This window comes from Oculina patagonica, chromosome 2 (genome assembly GCF_052425735.1).
Source record: "Oculina patagonica isolate OP01 chromosome 2, crgOcupat, whole genome shotgun sequence".
In the NCBI taxonomy this organism is placed as follows: Eukaryota; Metazoa; Cnidaria; class Anthozoa; order Scleractinia; family Oculinidae; genus Oculina; species Oculina patagonica.
The window spans coordinates 41,169,493-41,184,556 of record NC_135759.1 but is presented as its reverse complement, the minus strand read 5'-3'; the positions used below and the strand labels follow the sequence as shown (position 1 = coordinate 41,184,556).

Genomic DNA, 15,064 nt, shown 5'->3' with positions numbered 1-15,064 from the left:
ATGTAGATTTAAATTGTAATGCAGACAAAGCTATGATGACAAAGCAAGATTTATCTATTTATAAGGCTAAACAAAATTAAGGTGAGGTTAGACCCACGCCAATCCTGATCAGTTGCATTTCGGGGGTCACTCATGGGGGCATCACATGCTAGTTGTTACATCCACGTTCAGACGTACAGTTATCTGTTTGGCTTCATGCTCAAGTTTGGCCGTGTGCTTTTTTCTGCTCTCACTCCTTCCACCCTTTTCTTAGGATAAGCAGTTGGATTTGTTAATTTTGCCGCTCTCAAGCTTGCCATTGATACCTTACTTTGTATAATGATGAAATGAAATACAATGTTTATCTCCTTTAACTGCTTTCTGCGTCGGGTTTACTCCTGCGTTAATTGCTCAATTTTACAGTAAAATTTCCGTTTTGGGAAACTGTCGGTAACCTGTTGGTAGAGTGTCAGTAGCCTGTTGGTAATCTGTTGGCCGACAGTTGACTGACAGTTGGTTAAGGGGAGCTGTTCTTCTCGATCACCCAATTGACAATGATTTTAAGTCATTAAATAATAATAATAATAATAATCAACTTTATTTATAGAGGGTTAACACATAACAGTAAAAAACTGACAAACCAGTGGCCCTCTAATAGAAAATACAATCAAGAACTTAAAATAATGCTAAAAATCTAACAATCTAAAATTACAAAACTTAGTTAAAAATACACTATAATATAAAAACTAGGTAAAAATTACTCTAAAATGACGAAATTGATATAAAAGAATTAACTAAAAAGTAAAATGATCTAAATGTTTGTAACTATGTATCTTTAAAAAATTCAAACGTAGCCTTCTTAAAACTTACTAAACTAGGCTTGTTCCTTATGATGCTGGGTATAGTATTCCAGAGGCGTGTAGTCGATACCGTGAAAGACCTTCCGCCTTCTGACTCCCGTTTGAATCGGGGGCAGACAAGGTTTAGTAGTCCATGTCTGCTCGATCTTTCATTGATGTCGGCTTTTCCTATCAGCATCTGTGACAAATAATTTGGACAGTCCCCAGACAGTCGTTTGTATACCATTGATAACCTATTTACATTTGCCTCATGATAAAATGGAACCCAATCCAATTCCCTAAACAGTTGTACGCTATTCGCTTTAGTATTAAATAAATATGTTCCTTGACTAGAAATTTGTGAAGAATACCAAAATTAATACTGTTTGTGCCAGTCAATAGAAGTAAAAGCAACATTGACTGTCTAGCTCTTTATTTTGTCCAGTTGATTGCTACTGAACATGTAAGTTATTAAGCCAAGATTACAAAGATTTTCAATATTAAAATGTTTTCACACCTTGCCTCCAGGAGGCTTTTAAATGCGTCTGCTTAGGTAGCTTATTTATTTATTTACTTATTAATTTTTTTCTTCTACATTTTCTTCTTCACCTCCCACCTTGAATAGCTAGCCTAATTGCAGGAGGTGAAAAAAAATGTAAACAATATGATTGTTTAAATAAAGTTTTGTTGTTTTTGTTGTAGGTTTGATTCACACAAACCACTTGGTACTAACAGTAACATGTTTTGTCATGTTCTGTTTGCCACTAGATTTTCACACATTTTATGTTTGTGTTATATTTTCTGTTATTCAGCCATATATAGTATTGCAGTCTGTAGGGTGGAAGGGCAGGAAGGTCAATAATGGGATGTACAATTTGCTGCACATGTTCAGTATGCAACAGCTTTTCTATAGCAACTAAAGCAAAAAATAAAGCCCCACATTAATTTGCAACATTGTGATGATAAAGCTACATGCAAAACTCCATTGTATCAGCCCTTGAGTAATCAGGTTTCACACTCCTCTTGGATTCATATTGAGAAATTAAACAAATTAAACAATATTAATCACAACTGGAAAGTTATTTCATGGCTAATTCAGTTTTGTAAACAGATTTACCAGAGTGTTATACCTTGAACAGTTTGCAGACTTTGTTGGCCAATTCTTTCTCATACTGATTGAGAATAACTGGGTAACGTATCTCTTTTCCTTGGCTGTCTCTTTCAACTTTTCCGTCAAGTGATGGAGACTTCCGTGCTTCAGCATGGGCATATTCTGGTCCCACTGTGTACACCTTCAAACAATGATATTTATTAACACATGCAATTAGAGAAGTGAGTGAAGTTTATGTCATGTACATGAACCGGTAGCTTATCATTTCAGATACTGGGCTTCTTGCAGACAAGCACCATGCATGTGCTGTGATGGTGATACATAATCAGTAATGAAAAATCTTCTGAAAATTTTGATGATGATTATTGTAGCAAAGTCTATTACAGTGTGACAACTTCAGCCAAGGCCAACAAAAGAGACATTTGTTTATACAAGCTCATGCTCAGTTTTACCTTCACATCTGTTCCATCAGTGACCACAAAGTCTTCATAGATGTAGGACCCTTCTTTCCGCACAGAGCTTTCAGCTGAGTACACACTACTTCTGTTTCCAACCTTTCTGAACAGTCTCTGGCTCCCACCGCCAGCCCCTGAGGGGTAGTATATGTACACATTATGGTCTTCTGCATTCACAGGTTTCTCGACGAAGGGTTTTTGGAACACCACATCACCAATCTGCACTGAATCATCAAGTTCAACAAATTTTGTGTTTATGGGATTTCCATCCTCATCTCTCAGCAATATAGCGTGTCTTGGTGTTTCTATTCCTGCACTCTCTAAAAGACTGTACATCGTTGGCCTAAAAAGAATGAAGAGAAAATTTTAACATGTGATGTACAATGTATTTTTACAACAACACCAGTACCAGTAGTAACTCTACTTCCTAGTCTTCAACTCTTTTTTGAGCAGAGAACATGATTATGGGCATATTTTATATGTTTTTTCTTTTCTTTTCTTTTTTTGACTTGTCAATGCCCTGGCCACTGGGTATTTGAAGGACTGATGATGATGTCAAGACAAATGACGAAAACTACAAATTTATATACAGTATGTGCTTTTGCATTGTCTATTGTATGGGCACTTAATGAGCAAGGAATATTTATCCTGAATTAAGTTTTAGAGTTGATTTCCAGTCTGTACTGTAAATTCTCATGGTTTGGATTCTCATGGTTTGTTTACATTTTTGTTTTGAATTCACTGATAAGTTACACTTCAGTAATACAGTGTGGGTACCGTAAAAGTTCTTGAATCTACCATTACAGGTCTTTTCCTTTAGGGATGCTTGATAAGCTGAAACATCAGATTTTCTACTCAATATGTTTTTGCAACAATATCTTGTATTGATAATGAAGAATTTGGTAATTGTGAAGAACAGCTCCCGCTAACCGACTGTCGGTCGACTGTTGGTCGTTTGTCGGTCGTCTGTCGGCCGACAGTCGGCCGTTTGTCGTCCGTCTGTCGGCCGTCTGTTGGCCGTTTGTCGGCCGGCTGTCGGTCGTCTGTCGGCCGACAACCTGCCGACAGGTTTTGGCTATGATGTCGGCCAACTGTCGGCCGACAGCCGGCCGACAGGCGGTGATGTGTCGGTAAGGTGTCGGTAAGATGTCGGTAAGTTGTCGGTTATACGGTAACACTAACCTTTTTGTTTCTTTATGTTTTTCCTCCGTAACGGACCCCAAAATTTATGAGAAATTGAAAGGAAAGGTATATACTCTTGAGTTTCGGTCATCACAGCCTAAAACTAGCTTCTGCGCTGCCGAAATTGACCGGAGAATTTACGCGAACACAGCTACTCCATTTCTGTCCGCCATATTGAATTGGTTAACTTAGTCTCATTCCCCCTCGGAAGGGGTCGCAAAGGATTCTAGGGCGACTTCAGTGAGTGCGTGTGTGGAGAAGTTTTTGCACCGTTTTGGCCTGATTTTTGGATAAAATCATCTTCGAACGTGATTTCATTGCTTGCCTTATGGACATAAAGTTACGTAGGTGATATATTTATAAGAGATTGAAGTTTGAATAAAAGAAAATCTTGGCGAGGAGACGATTTGTTTTGTAGTAAGTACCGTAGTACAATGAAATACAATGTTTATAAGTCTTATCTGTTTTAATCGCTTTCTGTGTCGGGTTTACTTCTGTGTTTACTGCTCAGTTTTACAGTAAAATTTCTGTTTTGGGAAACTGTCGGTAACCTGTCGGTGGCCTGTCGGTAGTCTGTTGGTAACCTGTCGGCCGACAGTTGACCGACAGTCGGTTAGCGGGAGCTGTTCTTCACAATTATTTTATACCAGAATTTTTTCTTTTGGCTGCAGTTTGCAGGACAGACTGGAAGTCATCTTTAAAACAAAGTAATGCACTGTTTTTTGAAAAGCTACAGGGATGTAGAGATTTTGCTGACTAAATATTACCAGTTTCTGATTGATCAGCTTAGAACTACTATTTGATGTTTAACAGCCCCTTAGTGAACTTTATTCTATTAAGTGATAAGTTGCCATGGATTTAAAGACCACAAACCTGTCCATTAGGGCATACTGCATCTCCAGATCGTTAAGACTAAAAGGTTTCCTTAACTTGGCATATTCAATAGCTTTCTCGAGTGGAAATCCTTTAGAGTAAAATGAAATCAGGCAGTCGCAGATGGGCCATTCCTCAACAGGGACATTCATGATGGTATCATCAGGAAACACGAAGATGTCCACACAGTCAAATGCACTCATGCGACCCAGGATCTCTTGCATGGGCTGTGAGTTAGTCTACAATGAAGGAAAAACAAAAAAACAAAAAAATGCGATTTCAGAAACATTGAACCAACAATGATGATTGTTGACCTAACCTTTAGGAAAATTGGATAACTCTGAATAAATCATTTTGAGCTCCAATGGACTTTGGATCCTGCTCCTGGTTTACATAGTTTTAGTATTGTGTACTTGTATGTTTCACAGGGAAACCAGCATAAAATAACAACTTACAGGCCTGTCCAAACGGGAAATGTTTGGCAATCAAACATCATCAAACATTGTTTGAACAACTTGTTTGATCCTGTTTGATTGTGTTTGATAAAATTTGAACATTGTCAAACATTTCATCAAACATGGTAAAACACTTGACTGTTCCTTTGGACGGCTTTGTCAAACATGTTTTGTGCGCGCATGCATTCTGGGCTCGCACTTCGACTCCAATTCATAGAAAGCATGTGCTGTTTACCCACAATCGGCAAATTTTTACTGTTGATAACGTTTGGACACTCAGTATAACGCCATCATGTTTGGTCACCAAACAATGTTTGATCACCAAGTCCAAGATCTAGACGCCATTTTTCAAAATTATCCCTTTATTACATGAAAATCGGTCTGGTGTAAAATGGGTGGTGACATCATTATGTCGCTATGGTATCATTCAAAATTTTTATCTTTCTTTAGTACAGCTGTACTGATCGATTTTCAGTCGGATTGTTACAGTGACATACAAGTTGCTCAAAGTTGAAAGGTATTGTCACTCAAAAATCCGATCAAGCCACCTTAGCTGTTAAAATATACTAGTGGTAACTACAGGTTAGAAAATGTGGGCCTAGATAGACTGCTAAAACTCCATATGTCTTGTAAGGGGGATAGAAAGAGAGGTTTTGGGCCATGAGAAGTGGAGGTACTCGAGCAAAATTACACACATTTGAGATTTGACCAGAAGCAGGATCCAAGTTTTGTACATATACCGTAAAATTCTGGTTATAAGCCCTGGGCTTATACAACTTCGTAAGGGGTTTTGGGTGGGTTTATAAACGGAGGGGCTTATATCCGGGAGGGCTTGTAAGCGATATGAAAAAAAAAAAGTTTTGAAAAGAGCCACGGGAGTGTTGATCGAAATACATTTTTAAGTTAAAAATGCATAATAAAGCAACATTTAGCCCTATTCAGTACTGTCATCCAGTAGAGGGGGGCTTATATCCGGGGGGCTTATAATTGGATGTATTTTTTGTTTCCATGCAAGTAGATGGGCCTATAACCGGGGGGGGCTTATAAGCGGAGGGGCTTATAACCGGAATTTTACAGTATTTTGCAAACACTTATTATAAGTGCTAATATCTTAAAAAGGAGCAGTTGCAAGCAGCTGCAGTTTTCAAGACGTTCCCATGTTTGATCCATGGCGAATAAAGATTATTCACAGAGGATTGTTTCAGAAATATCAAACAACGTGCAATTTTAAGATATTTTCATGCGATGTAAAAAGCTTCATTTTGGGATAACATTACAGCGAGATTTCCTTTTTATAAGCACAGTTATGCCAACACAAACTCATTTTACCCTATACAGCACGCTTTTAAAAATTTGATAAAAATGATGTACTTTGGATTCTTTTTTAAAAACACTGATCACTCCTCATTGCACATAATGAACACACTCAGCCCACACGTGAAATAATTCATTATGACTCATGCAGCTTATCTCAGAAAAACATTTTACATGCTCAACTTTTCACAAAAAGATTTTTACTTCATCAATTTAATTTCATTCTGTTCAATAGCGATACGTTATTCAGATGTGAAACTGTGCACATGGAAACCTTCAAGTATGGCTGTAGTCTGTTCCAACGATTTCTTTGCTTTAAGTAGACAATATTTCCATTTTGTTCGAGCCCCCAACACAAGCGAATGATCTCCCATTGTGCTACATGAGCAAGCAACAAGGTACGATCATTCTACAAAATCCAGGACGGAGCATTTGCTTTAATTCCACAAAATATTCTCTGTTTCATTAAGGCGTTTCTTTCGTAAACATTGAGGCAATGGGCAACCATTGTGCCGGCTTCATTGTGATAGAGGCTTTGGGTTGGAGCACAGTACGCATTCCTGTGATTGACACTTTTTTCGCATTCTAGTCATTTTAGTGGAAGAACCAATTTTCAAATTTTGGTTCTAAGGTGCTGTTTAATTAATGTGGCATATTACACGTATGGTACATAATCCACTGGTCACTGTCAAGATTAGGGTTACGGGCCTCTCTTGGGCCTGCAACAACTGTTTTACTATCAAGTAAGATCAAAATCTAATTTTGCTTATAATTTCAACTCCGTATCAAGAAGAAAGATCAGAAAAATAAAATGGGTAGGTATTTTCCCTAGTGTAGATATTTGGGGTTGTCTGACAAATGCAGACTGCAGACTTTTACTCCAGTTTGCCTCTCAGTGTCAATAGTGCTCAAGTTAGTGTGAATAGCACCATGGTTAGCCTGTTTATGGTTAGCTCTCAAACAGTAATTGTAAGATGACATATACTTTTAGTCTGCAGTTTCCAGTCTGCAGTCTGCAAATGTCAGACACTAGGTATTTGGCTCTACTTTATAATATTGTGTCTTAATTTAACAAAAATATTTAAAGAGAAAGGACTGGTTACAACTGGCCAGGTATTCTGCAAAAAAATAGATATTGTTTTTCACCTTTTTACTCATTGCACAGATTCCAATCCTGATCTTAGGTATTCCGTCCTCATCATCATCGTCATCATCATCCCCACCATCATATCCCCGACTGAAAGGTCTTGGATAGTCACCCATTGGTTCAAACTCAAGACGGCTCATGGATGGCATAACGTTGATTGACACCTGTCATTTAGACGAGACATTATGTAAACAGATCTGTGAATAAAAGTTTGGAATGAGCGATAGTTGAGTTTTATAGTTTATTTATTTATTTATAACTTAAGCTTACATTTATTTAAGCTTATATTATAAGCTTAATTATACACGGCAAAAACATCAGGCATATAAAATCTAATTACTAAAAAAAACCAATAGATGTTGGGTTCAATAGATGGTGTACAACAGATGTTGTAATTAAGCTGAAATTGGCGATTATGCCAAATGTTAACCTCTTTCTCAGCTAGAATTACTAGCTGGCAAAGGTGTTGCAACATATCGTTGCATCCCTTGGCAGTGGGAGGCACCGTTTTGTAAATATTATAGCACAAACGAACAATCAAGCATATAAAAATAACAGCAAAACTACCTTAGACTGAAAGAACAATGTCAGTCACCAAATCTGTTCCGAAGCAGGGAAAATATTGACAAAAATATATGCCCCTCTGGAGAAGAAACGGCCGATCTTTATCATCAGAGTCCGCGTTCCTTTTGGACAGCGATGTAAGCGTGTACTGTTGCGCAATACAAAGCCTCGTTCCCAGAGCCTTGCTGGTCAGGCGCGCGGGGGAAAGATCTTTCCCTGAGCTTTTTCAGCTTTGTTTGAAAATGGCGTCGAAAGCAAAGCCTGATTTAGAGAATGAGGTCCATTTTTTTAACGTTAGGGTTCCCAACTGGCCATATGAAAGATGGGAGTTATCAGTAAGCACAGAAGGACATGCTGACATCGAGAAAAATGCTTCTCCAATGCACAACATTCCAGGTTCCGTTGGCCCGGTATTTCCTTCATTTTTGAACAGTTTTTCTCACCAACTCGACATTTATAATAATTGTACAAGCACTGAAATACTAAATCAAGTAACAACCATGTTGAATGACAGCTTATGCGAACTTGGAAAGGCTTACAAATGCTTTGAAAAATGTCAACTCGTTCAAGCCGGAAGTGTAGCTGAGAAAACAAAAATAGAAGCTCAAGACGAATTTGACTTTTTAGTTGTAATGGAGTATTTTGCAGACGAAGAATATTTCCAAACTGTTGTAAGGAAGGACGTGATACGGATATACGTTAAGGACCCGACAGCTATAGATTGTTTACCGATTGAATGCCAGAATCATTCAGGGACAATGGAATTCCTTGATGTTGCCTTGCGTTCTAAATTTATGGAGTTGTTTATTGAGATATTTGATGTACGTTTGCCACCTGGTTGGAGAAGGGTGACCACTGAGGACAAAACACCATGTGGTTCTGGTATAGCCTCAACACTGCATTTAGTGTGTGAAAAGTTCAACTTAAACATAGACATTGACTTATGTCTGTGTTTACCAATAAGGGCTAATGACTTTAAGGGGGCTCTGTCCATTCCAGAAGATGTCAATCCACAATTCACTGACTACTTGAATAGTCAAACGTTGTTATTTGGATACATTGATAATATCATGGAGCAGTCATCACTAAAATTGTTTGCAATTCTGGGTAAGTCAGACAGTTTTCATGAAGCTATTTCTGCAAGAATCACTGCTCCATATCTAGAACTTTCGTACTTTCAATCCTTTCCACCAGAGGATGGTCGTATAAAAGCCTACTGCACTGCAAAATGTATTTTGTCGGCTTTTCTTCCAAAGCTAAGTAAAATCTTTGGTTGCAAAAGATGCTGTCACAAGCTTGTTAGAACTTACCACATAAAGAATATCTTCTTGTTTATGTTAAAGAACTACAATGAGGACATCCATTGGAAAGAACACAAAGTTCCATTGCGAGTCTTAGAGATCTTTTCTATTTTAGAGCAGTGCATGATTAATGATGATGAATCAAGTTATGATGCAGCCGTTTCTATTTACTGTTTTCCTGGGACCCTGTACCTGGATAATGTTTCCAATTTAAGTCCATATTATAACACTGAAGGTGGACAGAAATTCTTTTTCACTCCTGACTCTCATAAGCCTATGTATGAGCTTAGTTCTTCGCCAGTCTATAAGCAACACCTCTCAACTGGAAATGATGAAGCTGACAGCCTTTTGAAGGAATGGTTTGAAAAGTTAAATAACAAGCCTTGGAATTCAAAACAGCTGTTGCTTGATTTATTCAACCTGATTACAAAAATTAATGAAATTGCCCATTAACAGTAACATTCCAAAAGGCTGTGTTGGTCTCTGCACACATGGGGACATGTCCTAGGGACATGTTACAGTGACATGTAGCAGCAACAAAATCATGTGTTGTTCACACTGAGAGGACATGTAGCAAGGACGATTTTGCGGCAGTTTTGTCCCTGCGACATGTTGCACAGATTTCAACTGGTTGTACTGCGTGCAACATGTTGCAGGGACAAAAGGTGTTGCAACATATCGTTGCATCCCTTGGCAGCGGGAGGCACCATTTGTAACGTTAGGGTTCCCAACTGGCCATATGAAAGATGGGAGTTATCAGTAAGCACAGAAGGACATGCTGACATCGAGAAAAATGCTTCTCCAATGCACAACATTCCAGGTTCCGTTGGCCCGGTAAATCCTTCATTTTTGAACAGTTTTTCTCACCAACTCGACATTTATAATAATTGTACAAGCACTGAAATACTAAATCAAGGAACAACCATGTTGAATGACAGCTTATGCGAACTTGGAAAGACGTACAAATGCTTTGTAAAATGTCAACTCATTCAAACCGGAAGTGTAGCTGAGAAAACGAAAATCTCAAGACGAATTTGACTTTTTAGTTGTAATGGAGTATTTTGCAGACGAAGAATATTTCCAAACTGTTGTAAGGAAGGACGTGATACGGATATACGTTAAGGATCCGACAGCTATAGATTGTTTACCGATTGAATGCCAGAATTATTCAGGGACAATGGAATTCCTTGATGTTGCCTTGCGTTCTAAATTTATGGAGTTTATTGAGATATTTGATGTACGTTTGCCATCTGGTTGGAGAAGGGTGACCACTGAGGACAAAACACTATGTGGTTCTGGTATAGCCTCAATACTGCATTTAGTGTGTGAAAAGTTCAACTTAAACATAGACATTGACTTATGTCTGTGTTTACCAATAAGGGCTAATGACTTTAAGGGGGCTCTGTCCATTCCAGAAGATGTCAATCCACAATTCACTGACTACTTGAATAGTCAAACATTGATATTTGGATACATTGATAATATCATGGAGCAGTCATCACTAAAATTGTTTGCAATTCTGGGTAAGTCAGACAGTTTTCATGAAGCTATTTCTGCAAGAATCACTGCTCCATATCTAGAACTTTCGTACTTTCAATCCTTTCCACCAGAGGATGGTCGTATAAAAGCCTACTGCACTGCAAAATGTATTTTGTCGGCTTTTCTTCCAAAGCTAAGTAAAATCTTTGGTTGCAAAAGATGCTGTCACAAGCTTGTTAGAACTTACCACATAAAGAATGTACTCTTGTTTATGTTAAAGAACTACAATGAGGACATCCATTGGAAAGATGACAAAGTTCCATTACGAGTCTAGAGATCTTTTCTATTTTAGAGCAGTGCATGATTAATGATGATGAATCAAGTTATGATGCAGCCGTTTCTATTTACTGTTTTCCTGGGACCCTGTACCTGGATAATGTTTCCAATGTAAGTCCATATTATAACACTGAAGGTGGACAGAAATTCTTTTTCACTCCTGACTCTCATAAGCCTATGTATGAGCTTAGTTCTTCGCCAGTCTATAAGCAACACCTCTCAACTGGAAATGATGAAGCTGACAGCCTTTTGAAGGAATGGTTTGAAAAGTTAAATAACAAGCCTTGGAATTCAAAACAGCTGTTGCTTGATTTATTTAACCTGATGAAAAAAATTAATGAAATAGCACATTAACAGTAACATTCCAAAAGGCTGTGTTGGTCTCTGCACACATGGGCACATGTCCTAGGGACATGTTACAGTGACATGTAGCAGCAACAAAATCATGTGTTGTTCACACTAAGAGGACATGTAGCAAGGACGATTTTGCAGCAGTTTTGTCCCTGCGACATGTTGCACGGATTTCAACTGGTTGTACTGCGTGCAACATGTTGCAGGGACAAAAGGTGTTGCAACATATCGTTGCATCCCTTGGCAGCGGGAGGCACCGTTTTGTAACGTTAGGGTTCCCAACTGGTCATATGAAAGATGGGAGTTATCAGTAAGCACAGAAGGACATGCTGACATCGAGAAAAATGCTTCTCAGACGAAGAATATTTCCAAACTGTTGTAAGGAAGGACGTGATACGGATATACGTTAAGGACCCGACAGCTATAGATTGTTTACCAATTGAATGCCAAAATCATTCAGGGACAATGGAATTCCCGGGGGGGGGGGGGGGGGTACTCCATATAACGGCCTATACGGGGAGGCTCCGCCCGAAAGGGGTACCTTTTTCAGGCTTCAGGTATATGAAATGGTAGCGATTTCACAAGTTTAGGTATATGAAAGGGTATGAAAATCCGTCATTTAGGTTTTTTAAAAGGCCAGTAATTAAAATATTTCGAACAGACGCACTTTATGGCTGTATTATTTTAATTTATTAAGCGCTACATAAAAAAGACAAAAAACCGTCCTGTTCTAAGGCTGTGTCACGTCTTTTAGGTATATGAAAGGGGTACCTTTTTTCAGTAAAAGGCATATGAAAGGGGTACAATTTCTGTCAAAAATGGTATATAAAAGGGTAAGGGGTTAGAACTTGGGGCGGAGCCTCCCCGTATAAAACTTTTTTGAGTACCCCCCCCCCCCCCCCCCCCCCGGGGTGGAATTCCTTGATGTTGACTTGCATTCTAAATTTATGGAGTTGTTTATTGAGATATTTGATGTACGTTTGCCATCTGTTGGAGAAGGGTGATCACTGAGGTCAAAACACCATGTGGTTCTGGTATAGCCTCAACACTGCATTTAGTGTGTGAAAAGTTCAACTTAAACATAGACATTGACTTATGTCTGTGTTTACCAATAAGGGCTAATGACTTTAAGGGGGCTCTGTCCATAATCAAACGTATAAATTTTATATCCCAATAATATTTCAGGTTTTAATTTCATTGTAGGATTTGTTTTACTGGCAGATAATAAAAACTGTTAATAGCTGAAATAAATAGTTATTTGGAGTGTTGAGGTCATGGCCAACCACACTGGAGATCAAGAGAAATGATCAAACTAAGAAATTGCAGCAAAAGAATTACAGTATTTATCTCACATCAGATTTTTTTCGTCATTTCAATGACATTTTAGAAATAATTCTTAGTGTTCACAGTTTAAGACTTATTGTCATAGAAATAATTTTTGTAAGGTAAGGATGAAGTCTGATCAGCTTAGTGGTTCATCAGGCTGGAGCTTACACCGGTTTCCATAGAATGAAGTAACTAGGAGTATTTGTACTTCCCCTGGATGGGATGCCAGTCCATCGCACGGTTACCCCCCAGCAGTAAATTTGATGGTACCCATTTATACACCTGAGTGAAGAAAGGCACTGTGAGAGTATAGTGTCCTGCCAAAGAACACGGCGTGGTGCTCGGACCTGGGCTCAAACTCAGACCGCTCCACTGATCAGGAGGGATTTTTGAGGCAAATATGACAGATAACTTGGGAACACGTGGTAGGAAAAAACAAGCCAGTAAACGGCTAAAATAGATAAATACATGAAGCCACTTTTACACGATAGTGCCAGACTTGTGGCTGGATAGCTGCAGAAATGTAAAGGCGTCTTAAGAAATGCGTAAGCTTGAAAGACAGCGACCAGAACGGAGTTTGAACATTTGCTATTACACCACATCGGGTAACAAGCGTGAAGGATTCTTAGGTGAACTGGGCCGAAATGACATGCAAGGCTCTTATTTATAGTCGCACTTGTAAGGCTCTGGTGGGAATACGACAGCACCCACCAAACAAAAGGTTTACATGTAATGAGCAGTACAATAGCTTCGCACGTGCGTTTCAAATCTTAGTACAATTCCTTGCCATCCTCCTCAAAACAGCCTGAAATGACCAAATACTGCGTATTTTGGACAACAGGAGCCACGATTTGTTTTGCTATTTTGGGTTGAGTGCCCTCATTACATATTTAGCTGAAGCTAGTTCTTGAACCAATAGATACAACTTAACTTTTCTGGATAATCGCGAGATTCTCGGCGATTAAAATATGAACTCATTTTTCACCAGGCGTTGTCTTCGGCATTGCCATGGTGTTCATTAGCGATGCAAGCACAAGCGCAAGGATAACAGCCATTTTTTTACCGTGAAAACGGCTTCGACGAATGCATAAACACAAGCACTTTGCATTTTGATCCTTGTGCTTGCGGCTAATTTGTCAATGGGCTTACCAGTGATACAACTTGCTAGACAACAGAATGCTTTTCTTTTATTTCACAAATCTTTGGAAAATACACTTAATTTTATATTACATATCACTATTGTTACAAGTTTCAAATCATAAAAAATCTATATCTAAAATCTATATCTATCTTTGGTTTCTGACTAGGCTTTTGAAGCTCCAAAACTATTTTCCCGTAGTGTGCAAGATGCTGTCCCTTTTTGTCAAATTGTCCGCAAGTCAAGCATTCCAAATTATTTTGCATTTTATATGTTACATTGCATTTCATTATCTTACAAGTGGCTGCGATAAAATGAACGTTGGTTCGAGAAGTTTCTCATTGATATCGGCTCTATAACAAAGTGCAGCCTCGTCGGCCATCGTTTGTTGTTCGGCTGAATAAAGGTGGATTTCCACTGACGCGTAAATATTTACGTACGTAAAACGTGCGTAAAAAAAGATACGTAGGCAAATTTCCACTGTCGCGTAAAAAGTAATAAAAAGCGTTTCCTTTTTACGCGCGTTGAACGTGCGTAAATGCCCGCCATACTGAATTATCGAGTTGGTGAATAGAGTGCGTGATTGTCGGCCATATTGGAGAAGTGAAACAATAAGTTGTTTTTCCTTTGGGAAAAAATCATTAACATTTTTATGCAAATATCTTGTTGTTTGACTCTTCCAACATGGCTGCCATGAAAACACTTTGTACCAAACGCTAGAAAAAGAAATGCGTGAATATGACCAAGGGGCATTTTATAAATACTTCCGAAAGACACCATCAAGTAAAAGAGGATTTGAGGCGACCTTCCCGGATTCCCGGTTCAAAGTCTACGTGACCTGATGCCAGGCGTTTTCTTTCACTACATGTACTGCGTTCGTGTAATTTGGTTCTGTAGCCAGTTCTATAGATTATTTCTTGAAATGTTAAGACTTTCTCGATGAGAAGTGTTTTTACATCTGAATGTTTTCCCAAGTAAATCGATGGGCGATTTAAAACAAAATGGTTTTCCACATGGTAAGTGGTGTCATGTGACGAAATCCAAAAGTATGATTGGGTAAATCGTTGCGTAACCGCAGACAGCCGCGAAAAAAGTTGAACTCGGTTCAACTTTTTTCAAAATCGCTACGCGCGTTAACGTGCGCGTCACGTGCGTAAATACCTGGAAAAAAACGTGGCATTGGAAATTGGACAACGTAAATTCGACGCACGTAA

General features: G+C 38.7%; 2 protein-coding genes and 1 pseudogene across 2 annotated transcripts in view; 2 read left to right on the top strand and 1 right to left on the bottom strand.

Moving 5' to 3' along the window:
* Window positions 1-8,043, bottom strand: part of LOC144644721 (inositol hexakisphosphate and diphosphoinositol-pentakisphosphate kinase 2-like) — a 28,565-nt gene extending 20,522 nt beyond the window's left edge. Inside the window, 5 exon segments of the mRNA XM_078504244.1 lie at window positions 1,949-2,110; window positions 2,382-2,727; window positions 4,440-4,678; window positions 7,355-7,552; window positions 7,923-8,043. Of these exon segments, the coding sequence (XP_078360370.1) occupies window positions 1,949-2,110; window positions 2,382-2,727; window positions 4,440-4,678; window positions 7,355-7,504 (897 nt within the window). The 5' untranslated portion in view covers window positions 7,505-7,552; window positions 7,923-8,043.
* An 88-nt stretch (window positions 8,044-8,131) lies between these two features.
* LOC144644723 (uncharacterized) lies at window positions 8,132-9,757 on the top strand. Its single transcript, XM_078504245.1, has one exon. The coding sequence runs from the start codon at window positions 8,162-8,164 to the stop codon at window positions 9,671-9,673; it is 1,512 nt and encodes a 503-aa protein (XP_078360371.1). The 5' UTR covers window positions 8,132-8,161; the 3' UTR covers window positions 9,674-9,757.
* Window positions 9,758-9,829: 72 nt separating this feature from the next.
* LOC144644722 (uncharacterized) lies at window positions 9,830-11,770 on the top strand (annotated as a pseudogene).
* The last annotated feature ends 3,294 nt before the right edge of the window (window positions 11,771-15,064 follow it).

Bases quoted from the DNA above. Each gene is read 5' to 3' on its own strand.
- LOC144644723 (XM_078504245.1), top strand. From the start codon at position 8,162: ATGGCGTCGAAAGCAAAGCCTGATTTAGAGAATGAGGTCCATTTTTTT.